General features: G+C 32.8%; 3 protein-coding genes across 3 annotated transcripts; 2 read left to right on the top strand and 1 right to left on the bottom strand.

Annotated features, from left to right (window-relative positions):
• The first annotated feature begins 561 nt into the window (after positions 1-561).
• Positions 562-4,493, top strand: LOC125867849 (uncharacterized). Its single transcript, XM_049548443.1, has 11 exons — positions 562-724; positions 1,056-1,169; positions 1,256-1,374; positions 1,721-1,767; positions 1,850-1,950; positions 2,180-2,267; positions 2,526-2,634; positions 3,210-3,381; positions 3,460-3,531; positions 3,678-3,791; positions 3,906-4,493. The coding sequence occupies exons 1-11, from the start codon at positions 623-625 to the stop codon at positions 3,996-3,998; spliced, it is 1,131 nt and encodes a 376-aa protein (XP_049404400.1). The 5' UTR covers positions 562-622; the 3' UTR covers positions 3,999-4,493.
• A 1,051-nt stretch (positions 4,494-5,544) lies between these two features.
• LOC125867840 (uncharacterized) lies at positions 5,545-10,349 on the top strand. Its single transcript, XM_049548432.1, has 7 exons — positions 5,545-6,142; positions 7,235-7,375; positions 7,459-7,824; positions 8,147-8,389; positions 8,899-8,991; positions 9,658-9,858; positions 9,946-10,349. The coding sequence occupies exons 1-7, from the start codon at positions 5,825-5,827 to the stop codon at positions 10,156-10,158; spliced, it is 1,575 nt and encodes a 524-aa protein (XP_049404389.1). The 5' UTR covers positions 5,545-5,824; the 3' UTR covers positions 10,159-10,349.
• A 275-nt stretch (positions 10,350-10,624) lies between these two features.
• Positions 10,625-12,841, bottom strand: LOC125867855 (non-functional NADPH-dependent codeinone reductase 2-like). Its single transcript, XM_049548445.1, has 4 exons — positions 12,505-12,841; positions 11,818-12,061; positions 11,140-11,319; positions 10,625-11,059 (listed from the first exon to the last, which is right to left on the bottom strand). The coding sequence occupies exons 1-4, from the start codon at positions 12,834-12,836 to the stop codon at positions 10,835-10,837; spliced, it is 981 nt and encodes a 326-aa protein (XP_049404402.1). The 5' UTR covers positions 12,837-12,841; the 3' UTR covers positions 10,625-10,834.
• Positions 12,842-21,935: the final 9,094 nt, after the last annotated feature.

Raw genomic sequence — 21,935 nt, 5'->3', positions numbered from 1 at the left:
TTTCACTTCCACCCCATATGTTACGTCACTAAACTTACATAGATAGTATTTCTATCTTAAAAAGTAATCATTTTTTCAATTACAATTCAAATAATGACTAAAATTAGGAAAACTTACGAAAGTTTCATGCATTCGGGGGCTAATTACACCTTATCCCGAAAGTTTCCCCAATTACAAAATATTTGAACTTTCAATGCTCTCGGATACATTCCTTGGTTGTCTGATACATTGCAAATGATATATTACTTAATAGGAGGGATGTATCCGAGAGGGGATCAGAATGTATTCGAAATGGGATAGAGATGTTTTCGAGAAGGAATTTTTGTAATTTTTTTTATATAATAAAGAATTTTAGAGATTATGATATCTTAAATTGTGTATTTACGTAATTTTTCCTAGATATTAATCAACAATCCAAAACATCGAAGGGTCAAATTATGTTTGACAAACCCCTCTAGTCATTCATGGGCTCTCAAGCCCATACTCTCTATCTTCTCTTTGGGCTAATTGAGGACAATGGGCCTATACACACTCATTGGGCCTATAATTTTTCGTCGATTTAGATACGTGGGCTTCGTTTCCAACTTCCGATCAACCCATCAGTTCATATTGATCGGAAACCATGGAGTGCGCCGGCAGGGGAAGCCGAACCCCATGTTCCGGTCCGGCGATGAGACGTTGCCGTCGCTGCCAAGCTGTGGCTTATTGCTCCATCTCTCACCAGGTTTTATGAAGAATCTGCTTCGTTTACTACTTTTTATGGTTAATTTTAAAAGATGTTCACATAATTGTTTAGTATAAGAATTGTTTGCTCCCTAGTAGTAATACTCATTCAGTTTCAATTCGTTTGTCTGATTTTGATTTGATATCGAGTTTAAGCAAATAAATAACTTAAACTAAAGATATGTAGCATGTACCTGAATGTGAATGTCTTCTACTCGTATGATCTTAAACATATTATGTGGAAAATTGGAATTAAAGAGTTGCTAAAAAGTGAAAGAAAAGGAGGGAGAAGTATAAGAAAAGTGGGAGAACTTTATAGATTTTGTGTTCAGGTATCACATGGGAATGTACACAAGAAGGAGTGTCAAAGGTTGGAACAGCAAATGAAGCATGCACATGTTGTGAGTGATTTCCCTTTTAGATTTTCTGAAGAAGCTACTATGCAGGTAAGGAGTAAAAGAATTTTTTGAATTGTTGTATTGATTTGTCCATGGAAGTGCTTAGGTAAAATATGCTTGGTGGTGCTTTGTAGGTGTGTGATAAACGGGAAACAAGGTGTTCTTTCTTGATAAAACAGGGAGTTCACCATACAGGAATGTGGACGTTTGAATGTAGCTGTGGGGCATCAACTGGTATATTTGATTGCTCAAGGTTGCTTACTCTTTTCATGATAAAGTGTTTTGTTCTTGATCAGCCTAGCTAATTACAAGCCTTATTTTGCAGTGCCTTATGTATGCTCTTGTCTGAACATTAGTTATTCCGTATTGGTATTCCTACTATTTGTATATATTAGCAGTATTTTTCTATAATCAAGCTTACTATTTGTCAAAGATAAAAGTTTTTTGTGTCTTAGTATACGTTTTGAGAATATTCTCTGCATTTTCCATGTCTTTCCGAAATGAAGATGTACTTTTTGATCTCTGCTGTTATGCTGATAAAGAAATGCTTCTAACCTAAAACAACGTATTGTTATCTCATCCTTAATTTTTATTAGCAGGCTCATGAAAGACTGGAACCTATCTATTACACTGTGTCCTTGTAGAGGTAGTGTGTAGTGCTTGAGACAATTAATACATGAATACAATGTTTGTCTGGAATGCTAATTTAAACTAGTATATAAACGCAGAGCCATCCACTCCGTTACCGAAGTTACTTAGTGGTTGGAAAGAATATTATGAATGGAGGTGCATTCCGCTATATTCTCCGGTTGCTTTGCTACTTCACTGGGTAAGTTGGCTATACAAACATTAAATTTATGAGTTTGTAGTAGCCATATTACGTGGGCGATATAATTCATTGCCGTTTTGTGTTGAAGTTTCTTCCATAGGGTCATTCTATTTAAGGAGTATGAATTGTTTGTGAAGCTATTGAAAATTTCTTTCTTTGGAGAAATCAATTGTGAAACTCACTGGCTCATTTGTAGTACTAACTACTATCTTTCTCTTACTTTTTCCAGTCATTGACTCTGTATTGGGCTATTAAGCGGGCAGTTCAAGGGAACCTGATTCCTGAAATTAGTAATGAGCTACGCATACATTATTTAGGTACTCTCTTTTCTTCTGTCCTTGCTAAGGGGCTTTATAGACAAGAGACCTCCCCCCTTCTCTCCCTCTCTTTCTGTCTGTGTAATTTGTTAAATGACAATTAGAGCTTATTTATCCTTCAGAACCCTAAAACTTCTGGAGCTCCTATTAAATATATGCACTCCACTGCTCACTCTTCATCTCCTTTGGAGCTAGTTTCCAAGGGCTTGTTATTTTTATACTGAATTTTGGGTTCTTTCTCATGTTTGAAATGTGAAGGTCCTGAAAAAGAGCTTCATCAGCTTGCAGTGTTCAGTGAACTGCATGCAGTTTTTCCTGATGTTCGAATCCATATTGATCTTGTGGGACCTGCAGTTCCAGAAGAAAGGTTTGGTTGCTCACCTTTATTCATGTTTTTAGTTTACTTACTTCTCACTGCAACTTCTAGTTATTTAGCAGGAAAGGAGAGTATACTCATTGACCTCATTTTGAAGTTTATGAACTATTAATGCTCTTATAATCTTTTCATGGACTGGAAGAGGGTGTCGTAAATTGATCGCTTCTGGAATAAAAATTTCAAAAAGAACATTAAAAAAAAGGTTTAAAAAGAAAGATGAACTTGGGAGGCAATAGATGCTTGATTTAGCGCCCTTGGTTGGGCTCTATAAGTACAATCATCTTCAGTGAATAATGACTGCTACACATATAATGGCTGCAGATGATGCTAACAGAAAAATGGTTAGAACAGGATCCTTGCCAGTTTACTAGACATTATCCATCATTTACCTTGGTAACCGCATACTGCTAAGCTGTATAATACAGCATGTTCACACTAACCTCTTAACTTTCTTTAATTCTACTTCCAAAAGTTCATCATATCTTGTTTAAATTTGCAGATTATGTATAATCACTTTACTCTAATTACCAATAATAGAACATGCCCTTTTGCTTGTTAATGCTTAGGAATGGTGAGAGAATTGAACTTCGTGATTATGCTCGTTGTACAGAGACCAACTGCAAGTGTAAATGTTCGGCTGAGAGTTTTGACCCAACGTCATTACAAAGTGGATCTTCAGCCATTACATTAAAGCTTCATAATGGTTATTATCATGATTGTTATAAAGATCTTATGAAGGTCTGTCAAACAGCATTTGTCTTTGCGATATGTTTCCTTCTTTTGTTGGTGTTACTCAAATGTTGTAAGCTTTGTCAGGATACTCCTCCTAATCTAATTATTGCACCGAATGCTGGTGTTGCTGCTTACAGAAGCTGGCTACAAACCATTGTAAGTCTTTTAAATGGATATGAGATTCATATGCAAGTTTTTACCTTGAGTATTTTCTCGACAGTGTACGAGACCTTTCAAGAAAGCTAGCCAAGTCTGGTATTGCTAAACGATTTTCTTGTTGTTTTCTTTAACTTTTCATCCAGGAGCTGATAAATGAGATAAAAGTTCCAGCATTTTTCTCCGATTACTGTGAAGAAGCTTGTAATCTGGCGACTAGTTGCATAAGCTCTGTCACTGGGGCTTCTCCTACCATTCCTGTTAGTTTTTTCTTCTTTTTTCACACCTTTCGTCAACCGTTTTTTTTCTCTCTCTTCAAATTTTGCTCTTAAAGTTGTCTACTGCTTTTAACTCAATTCATTAAATTGTTGCAGATCCAATTAAATCCTTTTAGGCAACCCCTTGCAGTAGAAGACAGTGCCCTGTTTCTTCCATGCTACTCAAATTGCTTCATCTTTGGGATTTGAAGTACCTTCTTCAGAGTATCTCAAGGATGCAATGGTTTGACTCTATTAAAACATAAATAGCAGACTGAAGAGTATTAATGTTTAGACTAAGAAATGCACCCACGCGTGTGGCCTCGTCGTCAATGAAGTGGGTTGAAAATCATGGGTCTCAGGTTCAATTCCCAAACCGAGGCAAGAACATTAGGTGATTTCTCCTCATTGGTCCAACCCTTGATGGACAAAGTTACTCGGTATATGTGTTGACAGAAGGTAGTAGATAGCTCGTGGAATTAGTCGAAGTACATCCAAGCTAAGCTGACTGATTCTGTATTCCTTGAGGTGATGCTAAAATGTGCCCTCAGCCCAACTTTGAGTAAATATTTGTTTTAGTTCAATTATAAAACTCTCTTTCTGTATTTTGGCCCCCCAATAATTTAATTTTTCTTCTACCACTTGATCACATGGCTTTCGCATTTCTATTAATTCAATGTAAGGGTCCAATAATTAATAAAGTAAACAGTGAGTAAACAAGGAGGACCATGTACTTAAAAAGAGAAAGTCAATGACATGCTAATACGTATATTTTACTTCAAGTCTTTGTGTATATATGACTGGTGACTAAATATATTTACATTTGATATTTATATTATATTAATTAATGCAAAACATGTATTAGGCGCAACTATTTATTGTTAATTCGTCATCGGTCACCCATCTCCAAAACTCAAGTAACTGTTCCATCGTTTTGAAAAGAACGTCTCTTTTTCTTTTAGATAACTCTTTAGTTTTAATTTTACACCTGACATGTTTAGTATTTTAAGATTAAAAGTCATTTTAATTCATTCTACATATATTAATTTAAGACTATAAAATTTAAAATTCTCTTTTTTTTTTTAAAAAAAAAACTCCAAATCAAGTCAAAATTAAATAAATAAATTAAAGCAAAGAATGTATAATTTACCAAATAGGGAATTAAACATATTGCAAGTAATTTCTTTGTCGAGAGAGGAATGAGCTTTGTAATAAGGAAGTGGAAATAACGGAGACAAAAATACCATGTGATTTATGTATGTGCTCTAATTTTGATGAGCAAAGTTCTAGTATTCTCTATTATTGATAAAAGATGATATATATCTCGTGAAATTAATTAAGGTAAAGAAGTAGAATTTTTAAAAAAAAGGATAAACCTTATTGGAAATTTGACCCGGTTTCAAAAACAAAAATGATACTTATCGTTTTTAAGGTTTTAACTTTTTCATTTGGTGTTCAAAATTCGTATTGAAACTCGAGCTAAATTTAGAAGATTCATTTGGAGGTGACACTCTCAACAAAAAAAAATTTATATAGAAAATTCGAATTCAAGATCTCTGATAAAAGATGAATCTATCTCGCCACTAAACCACAATCCATGTGGGGACAAAACTGTTATCACCAAAGCAAATTCTGTCTCTATCATCTCTTTTCATGATTAGTAGATTTTTCTCGTACCCTATACCATTCAAACATATTTAAAAACTCCAATTTTCTACTATTAATATTGTAATTAATTCATCTTATCTTAAAATAAAATAAAAATTAAATTTCCCAAAATAGAATCTTTCAATTTGGGAATATCCACTTCAATCACAACACAAACACAACCAACAACAAAAGGAACCATATTTTACAATCTCATCTCCTTTTTCAATAATTCCTGCCCCAAAAAAACTCAAATTTTTTTCTCAAGAAAACCCAAATCGGAGCTCAAATTTCTTCACCCAATGGAACCCTAATCGACTCTGAAGAATTCCCAGAAAACCCAATAATAAAAAATCTGCAATTTACTGTTGAATTCACTGTTTTCAGTGATGTATCGACCTCAGAAATTGTGTAGTTTAACACTGTTATGGATATTGGGAATTGGGTTAGGGTTAAGTTTTGGGTATGCATTGAAAATGCCGTTTAGGGTCAAGGATGTACTTCCTGTATTGCCGCATCAGGTTTCTTGGCCTGTCCTTAACACTATGCATAGCCCTGTTGATTTGATGCCTACTTATATTGGATCTCTAGCTCCTAATAATGGGTCAATTAGTTGGAAAGGAGCCTGCTTTTTTGAGAATGAAGCAAGGGTTGAGTTTACCGGTCCCGGTGATCGAGGCATTGGCGGTGCTACTATTCATCTATCGGTTTGTAGATTTAAAATTTCTGTATTGTGAATTTAATTTGTGTTTAGTTGATTTGTAGAGTAGTTTTTCTGGTAATTTTTGGTGGGATGATGTTTAATTGATGAATGGTGATAGGAATGGCTTGAAAAGGTGAATTTTCTGGGTTGAAGTTATGTTGCTGGGTTCTTTTTTAGGGGAGGTGGTGGGGTGTTGGAAAAGGTTAATGATTGCATGCTTGCGAGCTGAAGTTAGGCTTCATATTTCTGAATTATGAAAATGGTTTCTGTTTAGTTTATCTGTAGAGCAGTATTCACTGGTAAGATGTATAGGGTTGTTGTATTCTTAGGAATTTATCTTGCTGGTTAGGGCAGGGGTTGGGAGAGTGTGGTGTTGGAAGACTAAGAATTGCATGTTTGAAACCCAAGTTTTTACAAAATAGTTGAATAAAAAGGTCTGGAAAAGAGGAAGGTGTTAATATTACTGGTAAAGTTGCAGAATGCTTCATATTAGGATGATATTATCACTTGATATTTTAACAAAAGTTTGACTTCTTGTTGTTAGTATTAGAAATAGTAGTGCATTTCTTGCCATTATCTGGTAGTCGGGTGCAGAAGTAGGGGGAGGGAAAAATGGTGTAGCTTTGAATCAGCTGCATGCTGAGAAAGTCAGATTCCTGCCATTTATGACAACTGCTTGTTATGGCTGTTTCTTGCTACATAAATGAGCCACTTCACAACAAGAATAAACATGGAACGTGACTTACTATTTGTCAGTATTCGTTTTGACGCGTAGCCGCTATAATGTAATTCAGTTATATGGTTTGTAAATGCTCTAGCAAATGATAGAAGAAGCATGCGGTTTTGTGGTTCCACCTTCACCATGTAAAAAACAGCTAGATTGATTATATGAATGTTTCCTCAGTTGACACCTAGATGATCCATAAATAGAAACCAATGGGGTGATAACAAGTGAAAACTGATATAACACCTTAAGAAAGAAATACAATTTTTTGGTATCTATATATACTTGTTCTTATTCTATTATGCTGTTTTTAATTGGATAAAGTCATCCTTAGCACAGTTGTATTTCAGATTTCATTTACCCACTTTGCAGACAGGCGCAGCACACAGCTGGACGTGTATGGATCTGTATGTATTTGCTACACCTTATAGGATATCCTGGGACTACTACTTTTCGGGCCATGATCACACATTTAAAATTGAGTCATGGGAGGAACCTGCTGAAAGGGAATATGTATGCTCTTGTTTTGGGCCTTTTGTCTAATTCCAATGGATGCCCATACATTTATAATTGATCTTTAAGCAACTGCTATGCAGGTCAAGGAACATGGAATTTCTGTATTTCTCATGCCATCAGGAATGCTCGGAACCTTGCTTTCCTTGGTGGATGTACTACCCCTGTTTTCTAACACCGCATGGGGACAGAATTCTAACCTTGCTTTTCTGAAGAAGCACATGGGTGCGACATTTGAGAAACGTCCACATCCACGGCAGGCAACAATTAACCCAGATGATGTTCATTCTGGTGATTTCTTAGCTCTGTCAAAGATACGTGGACGGTGGGGTGGGTTTGAAACTCTTGAGAAGTGGGTCACTGGTGCCTTTGCTGGTCATACATCTGTTTGTTTGAAGGATGAGTTGGGTAATCTTTGGGTTGGTGAATCAGGACACGAAAATGAAAAGGTGAGCAAATGAGAAAATCTCACTAAACTACACGGAGAAACAGTGCTAGCAAATCTCAAAAACATCATTTTCCATGTCACATAAATAGATTCAGTTACATTAATCTCCTTATGCTCCCCTTTACTTTTCTGCAACTTTTCTTATGGATAGCAGTGGACTTCTGGTGAGTTACTATACTCCATTGTGCTCCCTCTCTACCTCCGGAGGTAGAGAATACTGACTTTTTTTGTTAGCTTTTAAAGCCTGTAAAGGCCTTGCATTTTAATTGCATGAATTGTGGTGTTCTTTTATTTTTGTTTAATCTTGTGGTATATCTTTGCAGGGTGAAGAAATTATTGCAGTTATCCCTTGGGATGAGTGGTGGGAATTGACACTCAAGGATGAGTCTAATCCACAAGTTGCTTTGTTGCCCTTACATCCTGAAGTGCGTGCGAGATTTAATAATACCGCAGCATGGGAATATGCTCGGAAAATGTCCGGGAAGCCATATGGTTACCATAACATGATTTTTAGTTGGATTGACACAGTAGCGGATAATTACCCTCCACCTCTTGATGCTCACTTGGTATTGTCTCCCTTCCTTTCCTCTTAAAAGTATAAACTATGATTATACTGGAATATATCTAAGATGAGCAAGTAGCAGTGGATGTTTGTGTTCTCCAAAGCAACTAGGTGAATTGCCATATGTCCATCAATCTCGATGCTAACTGGTAGACAGTTCTCAAGTCACAAATGACTTATCTAACGTGCACATATTCTATCCTTGGATATCACTTTGCTTAATTATCTCTAGGAAATACCTTTACATAGTATAAACCCAACATAAACCAGTCATCAATATGTTTGCAGTTTTTAAAATTTAGAAGGATATATGGTTATTGATTACTACTCGCCTCCCTGTGAAACCATTTGATAAAAGAAACCCATCAAAAAGGTGAAAAAGCAAGTCGATCAAAACAAAAATAGCAATAATTTGAAGGAATACTAATTTGTTCATCACTACCCCTTCTTCCATTTGAATTGAACTCTTGGACAACTTACTGTGGTTTCTCAGCAGATGACTTTTGTTGCCAGGTGATTTCTGTCATGTCCATGTGGACAAGAGTGCAGCCAGCATATGCTGCTAACATGTGGAACGAAGCTCTGAATAAGAGGCTTGGCACTGAGGTGAACTGAACATGTTATATTTTCTTGTTAAAATCTTTTGGCTGGAAACTTGTATAATATCTTAACTATTAGTTAATGGTTTTGGGTATGGCTCATCCCCAGATTTAATTGATAAAGACAGGTTATTGGTTCCCTCTTAAAAGTTGATTTTTTCCTTTGTTCCTTGCTGTACGAGCTGCTCATGCATGTATCATAAACGTTCAACTTTTTTTAAGTAGATTTGTTGAGGTCTATAAACAAGCTATCTTGATAGGTTGGATTCTGTTGAAGGAAAAAATATGAAACATACTCTCCAACCTCCTTTCTGTATTTCTATGTCAAAAAATGGGTGAGCATTACCGAATTGTCCTATCATTTGGTGACTCGAACGTAGAGGTACTCTGTAACTCTTATGAGTAACAGTATAGAGCCATATTCTATAGATGATCTTCATTTACATAGACATTTAGCCTTGGAGCAAGCATAATAATAACATTATATTGAATAATGCTTCCGAAAGCTTCTTCAGTTTAACTTGAATAGACTTCACTTACAATGTCATATTGTAACTGCTTACATATAGAGAGTTCATTAAATATATCATAGATTGTAAATGTTACCGAAGCAATCAATTTCCTTTTATCTGTAAAGGTCACTTTATATGTGCAATTGATACTTCTCTTACAGGATTTGGACTTGTATGGTATTCTTGCTGAAACTGAAAGACGTGGTATAACATTTGATCAATTATTGACCATCCCGGAACAAGATGAATGGATCTATAGTGATGGCCAATCCACTACATGCGTGGCCTTCATTCTAGCAATGTACAAAGAAGCTGGAGTTTTTGGCCCTATTTCCAACTCTATTCAAGTAACGGAGTTCACTGTGGGTATCGATGCCTTTGTTTACTCTTCTTATAAAGAAAATACCTTCCATTCTGTTGTGATCACAAGGCTTTCTTACTGCTTGCAGATTAGAGATGCTTACATGCTCAAAATTTTTGAAGATAATCAGACACGCCTCCCAAGTTGGTGCAACAGTGGAGACAATAAGGTCTCTTTCTGCCAGATTCTTGGCGAATATCAAATGGAACTGCCCCAGTACAACACATTGGATCCCTATGCCAACATGAATGAGAATTGTCCTTCTTTACCTCCACACTATGAGAGGCCCAGACGTTGCTGAATCTGGACTAAACTTGTGTGTCAGTGTATCCCACGCAAACTACCTTTGTTGCTATTTGTTAAACACGTATCAGGTTATCTAGTATATGAACATACTCTGCTTGTTCTTCAGTTTCTACATGAAATATCTATATATGTACATAGTTCATGCATATTGTAGTTTCTTAGATGTTCAAGCCTATGCTAGTTATTGGTAGACGGGAAACAACAATAGAATAACTTATGGACACAATGCCTCAAGATCTTGTTGTGAAATCAGTTATTTGTAATTAGTTGTAAGTGAGTTGCTGAATCTTCGCTAAATGTTGGAGCAATGTCTGTAAGGATACGCTGAAGTTTGTTATTTTGTTCGTCATTTCCCCGTCTTTGTGTACTAAATGATATGCGACCTGTATCTTAACCTTGGAAACGGTCTCCGACAGAAATGCAAGGTAAGACTGTGTCCAATAGGCCCTTGTGGGGTCGGGAGCTTTAATGCACCAGGTTGCCCTTTTTCTTTACTGACATGTAAACTTTTAACAAGACTATTAAGACTCCTAACATACAGCAAGGAACTGGATGAATCTTTGCCCCTTTTTATTTCTATCTTGATATATACAACTACCACAATTAGGAGGAAGACATTACAACAAGAAGAATTACTCGAACGATATGCTGAATACTGGAAATTCCAGTAATCATAGTTCTTCATCCCAGAGTTCTTCCATTGTCTTGTAAGGTCCATAAGGAGATGTGTAATCCTTACCAAGACAAGCTCTACTTTGTGTGATTTCACTGATCTTCCTGCACTCATCATCGCTTAATGACCAGTCGAAAATCTCGAGGTTCTGTTTCATTCTCTCTTTGTTATAGCTCTTCACCACCACACCAATGCCTTGCTCATATCCCCATCTTAAAGCAACCTGGATTTTCCACGTTCGGATTTTATGTTATATGCACTAACACTGTCAATGTAGTTAAGTTAGAAGTCATCTTAGAATACCTGCGCAACGGTTTTGCCTCTGGCCTTTGCTATTTCTCTGAGCACTTCAGATTCCATAACTCTGTTGGTTCCATAAAAGGTACCTATGGATCCTAAAGAACTATATCCAACAACAAGAACTCCATTTCTCTTGCAGAACTCTCTTAGCTTCTGTTGCTGCCAACATGGATTTACTTCTACCTTGCAAATCAAGAACAGCTTCAGTCAGAATCCTATCTTTTCACTACATAACATTCTACTCAACCTTATTTTATCAAACACAATTACTCCGTCTCAATTTAAGCGTCTTACTTTTCTTGTTGGTCTTTCCCAGAAAGAGTGCCTTTTTCCATATTTAGTAAGTTTTCCAATTCCAACATCTACCTGGCAAAGTTTAAGACCACAAGATTTAAAGGACTATACATCTTTAGTTTAAGTCCACACGACTCTAGTCTCCCTTTATTCTTAAGCTCCTTGCACAGTCAAACTAAGACACTTAAATTGGGACAAATGGAGTACTACTTTTCACGTAAGTCCTGTACTTGATTATGATTTTTTTTCAATGTCACTCTGACTCTTCAAAAATGTCATTGTGTGCGTGACGGATCCTCCAAAAACAGTGTATTTTTGGAAGATTTGACACGGGTGCAACAACGTTATTAAAAAGTCCGAGCAACATAGATTTTCTCTTTGACATACTTGATTGACAGCAGGGGGAATCTTGGCAGTGGCAAGAACATCAGCAAGGTTCTTGCAAGAAAAGTTGCTAACTCCGATGGACTTGGTGAGTCCAAGTTTATAGCACTCTTCCATTGCTGCCCAAACTGACTTGAAATCCATGGGAAGAAAGTCCTCTTTTTTAATTGGATACTCATGAATTCCTGGCTTAGAACTCACTGGCCAATGTATTAGATATAAATCAATATAATCCATCTTAAGATTCCTGCACAAGTCCAAACAACAACAATTATATTTCAACCCAATCAAGTTGGGGGTTGATTATACAAAGAGAAAAGTATTGAAAACACCCCAAAGTCGACGTGAATTATTATTTTCATCCACGAACTATTGACACCCTTAAAAACACCACTTTACTTGACTAACTGAACTTAAATACACCTTCGATCTTACAACATGATTGACATACACCCCTGATTTCCAGCCAAGTTTAGGGATGTTTTCAACACTTTGAGACTACTTGCTATGTGATGTGATAGATGTAGGTACCTAAGTTTAGTCCGTCAAGGTCAATTTAGATGTGTTTTCAATATTTTCTCTTATATAAATCTTCACTAGCATGTCGCTCCTTTTAAACTCATCGCAACTACATAAAATAAAATAAAAGCACTAACAATTGAATTGGGAGTTTTTTTAAGAGAATTTTACCTTAGGGTTTTGTTGAGAGCAGGAAGAACATGTTGAGGATGAGCATCACTACACCATAGCTTTGAAGTAATAAACAATTGTTCACGAGATTCAACGAATCCGCCATTAATTGCTTCGTTTATGGCTTCACCCAGTGCTTCTTCAGAATTGTACAGAGCAGCTGTGTCAAAATGCCTGTAACCAACCTCGATCGCTTCAACAACTGCACTTCTAACGATTTCTGGTTCCACCGGAGGATCTGCCGCCGTGCCTAAACCCAACGCCGGCATACTCCGGCAGCCGGCCGGCATCGGGATCGCCGGCATAGGGGTTTGTTGGTGCTCTTGGGTCATGTAATTTCTGCCGTGCCGCGTTAATCATCTTTGTTTTGGGAAAGTTAATTTAGCTAAACTTTAAAGCCAACTTGAATTAGTTTAATTTAATATTTTATTGATCAAATGTTACATAGTTTTATTTTTTTAAAATGTCATACAAATTGAGATAAAAAAATGAGCAAACTACGTGAATCCCACTACTTTAGATCCTAATTACTAGAATTTACATTAGTTTTTTATATTATCTATATACCATTTTTCGGCCTTCGAATACCTGTATCATGGATACATGTATTCATCAGATTTAAAGTTGAGATACACTACCTAATTACTTTTGAATTAAAGGTCGTAACTTATTTCCTTAATTAATGGAGTAAATGATGGGAAATTAACAACCGTAATGGATTTAGAAGATCCTTTCGTATCAAACTCTTATTAGTTTTACTAAAATATTAAAATCATAAATCTTAGTATTTCTGAAATTGTAAATTTCATCTTCTTAATCAATTCATTTTTGTGTATTTTTAAGTATTGATATTTTTTTTCTAAATGACCAATATCACAGTATTATTAAAGCATTCGGGTTCATGAATCTCTGAAATCGAATACAAAAATTATAGAATTGATGGAATATAATTTAGTAGCCCACGACTTGGCAGACACTGGTTTTTGGAGCGCTGCTTTGTTAAGCCAACTACTCCCTACTCTCTGTCAATTTCTCCTCGAAAGAAATGGCCAACCAAATCAAAACACACTAAATTTGTCCATGACTTTAGCATTGACAAATTTTACAACTAGGAATCGATTGTACACGTAAAAGCATGAAATCAGATATATAATGGAAGATAATTTGATTGCAATAACGGAAATTCGAAACAAGATGAGGATGAGATATTTAATAAAATTAAAAAGATATAAATTTGATTGTGGATTATATTCATTATGCATAACAACTAAATATCAAAACTTGGAATGTAGCAATAATGGTGAAATGTCTTTTGAGCGAGATATATCAATTGTTCGATTGGGAGTTGAAGGTTGAACTGAAACTACATATAATGTAAATACATGTAATGCTACCTCAAATACATAAATAGAATTTTGTTCATTTCTTTTCCAGAAACATAAAAAGTGTATACATATTCTTCTTTCTATTAATTCGATTTTCTTTCTTTGAATCTTGATTTCTATATTTACAATAAGCAATCTTCATTTCGAATTGAAATTATGCTAGTGCTGCAAAAATAACTTGAGATACAAAGACAATGAAAACTTAAATACATTTAACATAAGAAAATCAGATATATAATGATATTATATCAAACACATTAATAAACATACTAGATATAACCAGAGAGTCATATGCACATACATTAATAGCATATCAGATACAAGACATTAACGACTTAGATATATTAACAGAAAATAGATACAAGACCTTGAAAGTTTAGATACAATAACATAAAGATAGGATACATAAAAATATTACATGAGATACAGGAAAAAAAATGGATACATAGGACAATTAAAATCTAGGCGGACTAAAATCAAATACAATTCATAAAGTGTAGATACAATAAAATTTCAATTAGATACATATGAAAATTACACTAGATATATAAAAAAAATAATTTTACCAAATTTTCGAGAGATGACAGAGGAAAACTTGATGAGAGAGAGAAAAAATATTAATTGTAATTGGACCATTAATTTTGGTGTATAAATGTAAAAATAATTAATCAATCCTAATTTTAAGGGATTTGTGTATCTAATTATTTTTTATAAAAATATATGGTACAAAATATTAAAACTGGTAATATATGTAATTGTTTGAAATTAGAGGTAATATTAGTATATATGGTAGAGATGTATGTCTAGTTAGATAGTTTTTCCATAAAAAAAATAGTACTACTCCTTCCGTCTCAATTTATGTGACACATTTCAAATTTTGAGATTTAAACAAGTCTATTTTTTACCGTAATTTTTTTATATATCTTTTAAATTTTGAGTTGTCAATAATTGTGACTTATGATAATTTTTACGTAGTTTATAAATATATAAATTTCATTTCAAAAACAAATTTAGATTTCATGCGTAAATTTTTGATCAAACTTCAACTATTTGACTCTCAAAAAAACGAAAAGTGACACATAAAAGCTACCTTTGTAGAAAGAAGCCAAAGGACAATTGTTGAATATTTTTTTTGAGATGGTTCTGACGTGTGCAGATGAGATGTACAAATATTCTATTGAGAGGTGTGAGATATGCACTATTAATATGACACAATTAGAAACAAATATGACACATTATGATCCTAAATAAAATTATATGAACTATTACTCTTTTTATTTCTATGTGTTTCTTCTTAGCAATCTAATCGTCATCGGAGCCACATACAAAAGGATTTTCAATTTTATGATCTGCATAATATATTAAAATATTCTTGAATTTTATGCCCTTAAATATGTCATGTTAAATATTGAAATTAAAGAATTACTAGAAAAGAATATTCTTTTTAAAGCAAATTAATTTATTTTTTTACATAAATTTAAACAGGAGAAATAACTAGCAATATTAATACACAATATGTCAATCAATCATACTTCTCAATTCCAACAAATTTCTTTTCATGCATGCTCGAAATTAGGGATTTTGGCCTAATTAATCAATGCCAAAGCTGATAAAATCTCTTCAAAATCCCTTAATTAATCTCTCCATGCATGCACATCAATAATAATAACGTCATCATGCAAACGCCACAATCATCTTCTTAGTACAAGTAACAGTCAGAATTGAACTCATCCAATTCATCAATCGATCATGCCTTGTGAAAATCGAGACTTTAATTCTCGAATTGTGAAGCATCCACAACACGTACAGCTCTATGTCTTTGATCGATCGTCTGTCGTATGTATACTATAATTCCTTTAATAAAATGATGCATGGTACATACAAAAGCAACAATGAATGCAACAACAATAGAAATGAACATGATCCAATAGGTGACAAAAATAGACATTTTCCACCACTTGGAATCCATATTATTATTAATAATAATAAAATCAGTTGAAGGAATTAAGTTAAATATATATAGAAGAAAAGAAAGACGAAATTCATTAAGTTTAAAATGATGGCTGAGGGTTTAATTTAAATTCTTGTATTTTTATATTTTGTTCAAAACCCTTTTGAATAGCTCTTTTAATTTTTTTAAATATTTTTTTATATGTTGTAATTGTCAAGATAACGAAAAAATAGACATATAAAACGCAATCTAGTTAAATTCACAAGACAATCATTGACTAATTATGTTTTAAGATAAGTATATATATTTTAAAAATGTGTATTTTAGCACATTTATTTTATGTGCATTAGAGTCGTCAATTTTTTTTTTATTGTTGCACCAAATTAACTAAACAAATTTTTGTAACGATAAAATTACTCCACTTTGCTTAAATATCATAGATCGTAATTTTTATTTTTAAAACTCTTCAATTTGATTGATATAAATTAAATCCAAATTAAAAAAATGTCACTTTTTTCCCTTGCAAACACAAAGGGAAAAAAAAAATATGAGCAGAGGCGTATCCAGGAGGGGGTTATCGGGTTCACGTGAACCTATGCTTCCCTCCTGAAATCAGATATAGAATTGTTGTATTTAAATTTTTTTTTTAACATAGATGTGTGAACCCACACTTGAAGTATCATATAATGTCGTGCGATGATGCTTGATTGCACCTCTCTAAGTGATGTTAGAAATTTAAATTTTTTATTTATCTTGTTTTATTTTCCTTTCTAAAATTGTGTAACGCCTCTCTAAATGGTTTGAATAGATAAAAAATAATTTTGGATCTGTAATTTTAAAATTTCAACGGTTTTCATTGATAAAAACCTAAATATTAAACCGACCAAATTTATGTTTTAGATCCACCTTTTTATAATAATACACCCATCATCTCAAAATCCTGGATACGCCTCTGAGAAGATCTATATATGCCTCATTTGATTGATGTGTTTAGACAAAATTGTGCTATTTGCGTTGTACACATTCTTAATCCTAAATGAAATATAAAGATGCATGAACTCATGATATATAAATATATAGAAAGTGACCTGAATTTATAATCATGAAAGTGACTCAAAAAAAAAGGAAAACAATAATAGTCAAATAATATATATCAAGTATATATGTCCTTTATTAAAATGACTACGTACATTACATATAAAACTCTCAAATCAAAAACACAATAAAATTTTCAAAACAAATATTGGAATGAAAACAAGATATAAAGAAGAAGAAAAATGAATCAAAAAACATACACATTGAGATCCAACAAATTTTAAAAATAATAATAATTATATGATCATAATCTTCATAATTTCCATAATATAATAAATTAATTATTTGTTAGATAGCTTATTCTTGTTACACTTAACCTTAATCCAATTAGCACTAACACTTGCTCCATGTTTAACTTTCTTCATTCCTGCAGATGCTGCTATTTTTGTTTTCTCCATTCCAACTTCAAATTTCTCACTAACTCTCCTTGAAAGTTTCGGTTTACCGCCGAGTCTTTTAGGATCAGCAGGCTCATAATTATTTTTTGTGTTTGATTCCAATGGACTTTCAAGACTCATTGTGTTATATGTAATGTTCTTCAACCACCTCAAGAAGAAAAAAAAAATTATGAGTATTTTTTTGTTCACAATTTTTTTTTTCTTCAAGAGGGGTAGAAGGAAAAGAAGGAAGGGAAGAGGATTATTATTGTTGTTTGAGAATTAATTTTTGCCTTTGATTAATTTGTTGGTGAGGACGTTGAGGTATCTTTTTATATGGAGAAATGAATGGTTTATGTTATGGTTGTTGTGTTAACGTTGATGGTGTGTATGTTTCTTGTTATTGAAGAAAAGGAAAGAAAATAGTAAAGGTGTTAGTTAATTGATGTTTCATCATGAACCTAATTTATTTCACTTTTTTTTTTTTTTTATATATAGTATATGGTTTTGGTTAAGTGAATAAGAGGGGAAAAAAGGAATAAAGAAAAGGGATTTGGTGGAATATTGGGTCTAATTTTGGTAAATTTGAAATTAGAGGTGGTAAAATAAGTTTATGAAATTATAATTCGTCTAACCTGTTTATGTTTGAGATAATTTTTTATCTATCCATTTATTAATTCAATTTATTTTAGCTTAATCGATTTCAATTTATTAAAATTTGAGTTAATATTCAATCCAAATTGATCTATGAAGAAGAAAAGGAAAAGTTGTTAGTTAATTGATGTTTCTTCTTGAACCTAATTTATTTTACCTTTTTAAATATTATTATATGGTCTTGGTTAAGTGAATGAGAGAAAAGAAAAAGAATGAAGAGGGATAAGGGATTTGGTGGAATGTTTTTGGTCTAGCTAGTTATGGTAAATTTAAATTAGAGGCGGTAAAATTAGTCTATGAAATTATAATCTTCTATTTAATTTGTTTATGTTTAATTAGATTGATTAGTGATCTACTCATTTACAAATTTAGATAATTTTAGATAATTTTAGCTCAATTATCTATTTCAATTCATCAAAGTTTGGACTGATATTTAACCCAAACTGATTTATAAGAAATTTTATTAAATTATTTTTTAAAAATATTTCATTTGATGAGTCATATGTAGTCGTAATAATGAAAAACAATATCTTCACAAGATTCTAAAAAAATATAAAAGAAAAAAATAACTCTATTAGTTGGGCGAGGGTGGAGTGAGTAGATTATGAACCACATTCTAATTTATTTCAGCGCAAGTAATTTTGGACGAATTATTATAACTCAACTCATTATTAATCCGCTCAAATAAAGTCTAACATGCTCATCTACCGTCTGTATTTAAAAGAAAATTTTACATAAATTTCATAGTGTTAATTGTTAAGAGTTAATTATATTATATCCCTAATCTTTTTTAAATTATAAAAATCTCTTAAATTTGATAAAATTTTGATATATCTCAAAACGTCCCGATACTTCACGTTCCGGTTTCGGATATATCCCTCAACGTCCTGATACATCGCGTCTCAGTTTCGGATACATCACTCAACGTCTCGATACGTTGCGTATGTCCCAATACATCGCGTAAAGTGATGTACCCGATCGATACATCGCTTAAGGTGATGTATCCGATTAGGAAAGAGTAGAGATTTTTTTGTAATTTTTTCAAATGATAATTTTTTTTTAAAAATATGATAAAATAAGTTATGTATTTAGGTAATTTTTCCGAAACGTTCGTGGACATTAATGCTTTTCAAATGGAACTAGGAGCTTGTTTGAATTCAAAGGTCAAGTCAAAGGGTCTTACAACTCTCTTCTCATTAGCACCTAATTGAAAAAGTTACCTTGAGCAGAAATAGAGGTGGCTATAGGTGGGCTAAATTTGAATAGATTGAATTAAAAGAAAATTATTCGATGTATAGAAAAAAAATAAAAGGTGTATGTATACAATATAAGTTTGCAATTTTGTCTGATGTTTGTATTTTTAAATTGTAGGCAATCCAACTGTTTGGAAAGATAATTGTACACGAATGATATGCAAGTGTATGAAGGAATTAGCACTTAAAATTATATGTTGTTTGTATGTTATGTATTTATCACCGTCTTTATTAAAAGAGTGCTCACTACTAAGATTTTTAAATACATAAATATGTGTACTATTAGAAAAATACATAAAATCGCTATATTGCATATTTTTTTAAAAAAGTACAACTACAAAAAAATAACAATAAAGTCAAAACAGCAATATTACATAATTTACTCAAAAATAAATTGGGGTATTGATATTCTTAATTTCGTCTTCAATATTATTTGCCATATATTAGTTAAGGAGAACGCCAAGGAGAGGAAGAAAAAAAGACTCATTGGATTTTTATGACAATTCATAATCTTTGACTTAGGAAAGTTCCATTTGAAGAAACACATACACAAAAAACATATAACGTCAAGACTCAAGTGTATCTTTTTTTATTAAAGAATATGTTGCAGTGGATCGAATGAGGCTATTTCTTTTGATCTTAATTTAAAGTCTCAAATCTGAATTTTGACCATGCATTTTTTCCGAATAGGGAGTGCTTCTACATGAAAGGGGCTCAATGTGATGTTGATCCGAACTAGTAAGACGGAGGTATAGATAGCTAAGAAGTTAAAAGGAAAAGAAATAAATTATCCTCTTTATTTTCATATGATTACTATGTAGAAAAATCTAAAAGTAGACACCTCTTCGTAAATATGTTTATTTTTAATTTTGCTTAGAAACTTCTAGAGACTAGAATGGTCTAGATCATTAACGAACATAATGGAAGTGAAACATCATTGCTGACAAAATGAAGTTTGCCGCATGTTCCCTTCTTATCCAAACGTTGAATTGCTATTTTCTTATTCATCCCTCTTTGAAAATAAGAGTTTTCGTTGTAATCCCACTTGATTAATATTTTATTATCATATTGTCTGAACACAAAAATAGACAACATTAAAAATATCAAAAAACCAAGAAACATGCAGAACCCAAATTTGACCACATATAAAATAGTACCACGAGCTAATTAAAGAATCTTCTGAAAAATACATCATCCACTCAAAATACATAAATTTCATTTATATCATTTTAATAATAACTAATAACGGCGCAGACTTCCAATGTTACGACCTGGTGCTCTCTTGTGAAGAGCCAAAAGCTCTTGACGTAGGGAGGTTCGGTCCAGTCTGTTCACCTCAATTTGCGCCCTATTTGAGACTAAAGCAGGCGGAGTAAATACATTTTAATTTGCAATATTACGTATCTTATTAGATTCGAATACAAAAGGTCAAAATAAGATATAATTTCCTCTAGATACATTGTATTCAAATAGATTCAAATGTATTTGAAATATATAACAAATCTCGCTAGCCTCCCTCACCTCTATCCCATCTTGCTCGCCACTCTTCCATATATATGATATCTAAGATATATACATGCGAATCACACTAGATACATACATATATGTATTTATTGTGATTTGAAGTATCTGGGATACATACAAATCTTGCTTGCCTCCCTCTCCATCTCACTCGCTTCTCTCTCTATTTTCGTGTATCTGGTAGAAAAAACACATGTATCCAAGTGCATTTTTCTCAATATTGATAGAAAACTCTTAATTAGTGATAAGACACATAATATTTTCAAAGTATAGATAATGATAATATATATGATAGTTACATTAAGTATATCTAATTATGTACCTATAATATATTGTAGATACTGAATTCCTTTAAACGTCTTCATATTTTGAAACCCTTAATACAAATTCTCTATCCGTCACGCCACTAGATCTCTTGCTTCAAAGAAGTTTCTCTAATTAAATGAATTCTTGGTTTATAATATTCCTATCCTAGTCCAATTAGTAATACGGACGCCACACGTTTTGTCATAAAATTATAAATAGGACCAACATAAACATCCTTTTTTTCTCATCAAATCCCAAATTACAACAAAACCTTCAACCAAAAAGAAAAAAAAATCTCAACTTTTCGTTAAATTTGGTGAAATTAAGAGTTTATTTTTATGGCAGGAAACAATAGCTACACAGCATACAATTCATATGAAACATCATGGGCAGATCAATGGGATTCAAATCCAACTTATGAGTACAAAAATTATGACCAAAAAAGTGGAAATAATGGAAGTTCCAATAAATTTTCCAATACTTTTGGAAAAACTAAATCTGTAGCTTCAAGTGGAGTCAAAAAAGTTAAATCAGGTGCTTCTGCTAGTTTTAATTGGATTAAAGACAAATGTCATAAGTCTAACACACAAAAACTTGGGTAACATATTTTTCATTAATTAGAATATTTGTTGTGTTTATTTGTTTCATTCCTGATCTATATATATTTTTTTGGGTTTGTTATTCTTTTGTAATATAACACATAGTATAGTGTCAACATGAACATGCATTTGTAGTCCACTTAAAATATTATATCTGTGTACTTTTAATATTTTGGGATTTTAATATTTAATTCATTATATTTTAAAGTGATAAATTTGTGTCTATTATTATTATTTATTGTAATTTTAGTCAATATATATATATATATATATATATATATATATATATA

The sequence above is a fragment of the Solanum stenotomum genome, chromosome 6, assembly GCF_019186545.1.
Source record: "Solanum stenotomum isolate F172 chromosome 6, ASM1918654v1, whole genome shotgun sequence".
Lineage (NCBI taxonomy): Eukaryota > Viridiplantae > Streptophyta > Magnoliopsida > Solanales > Solanaceae > Solanum > Solanum stenotomum.
Note: the sequence above shows the minus strand (reverse complement) of the source record. Positions and strands in the feature narration are given on the sequence as shown.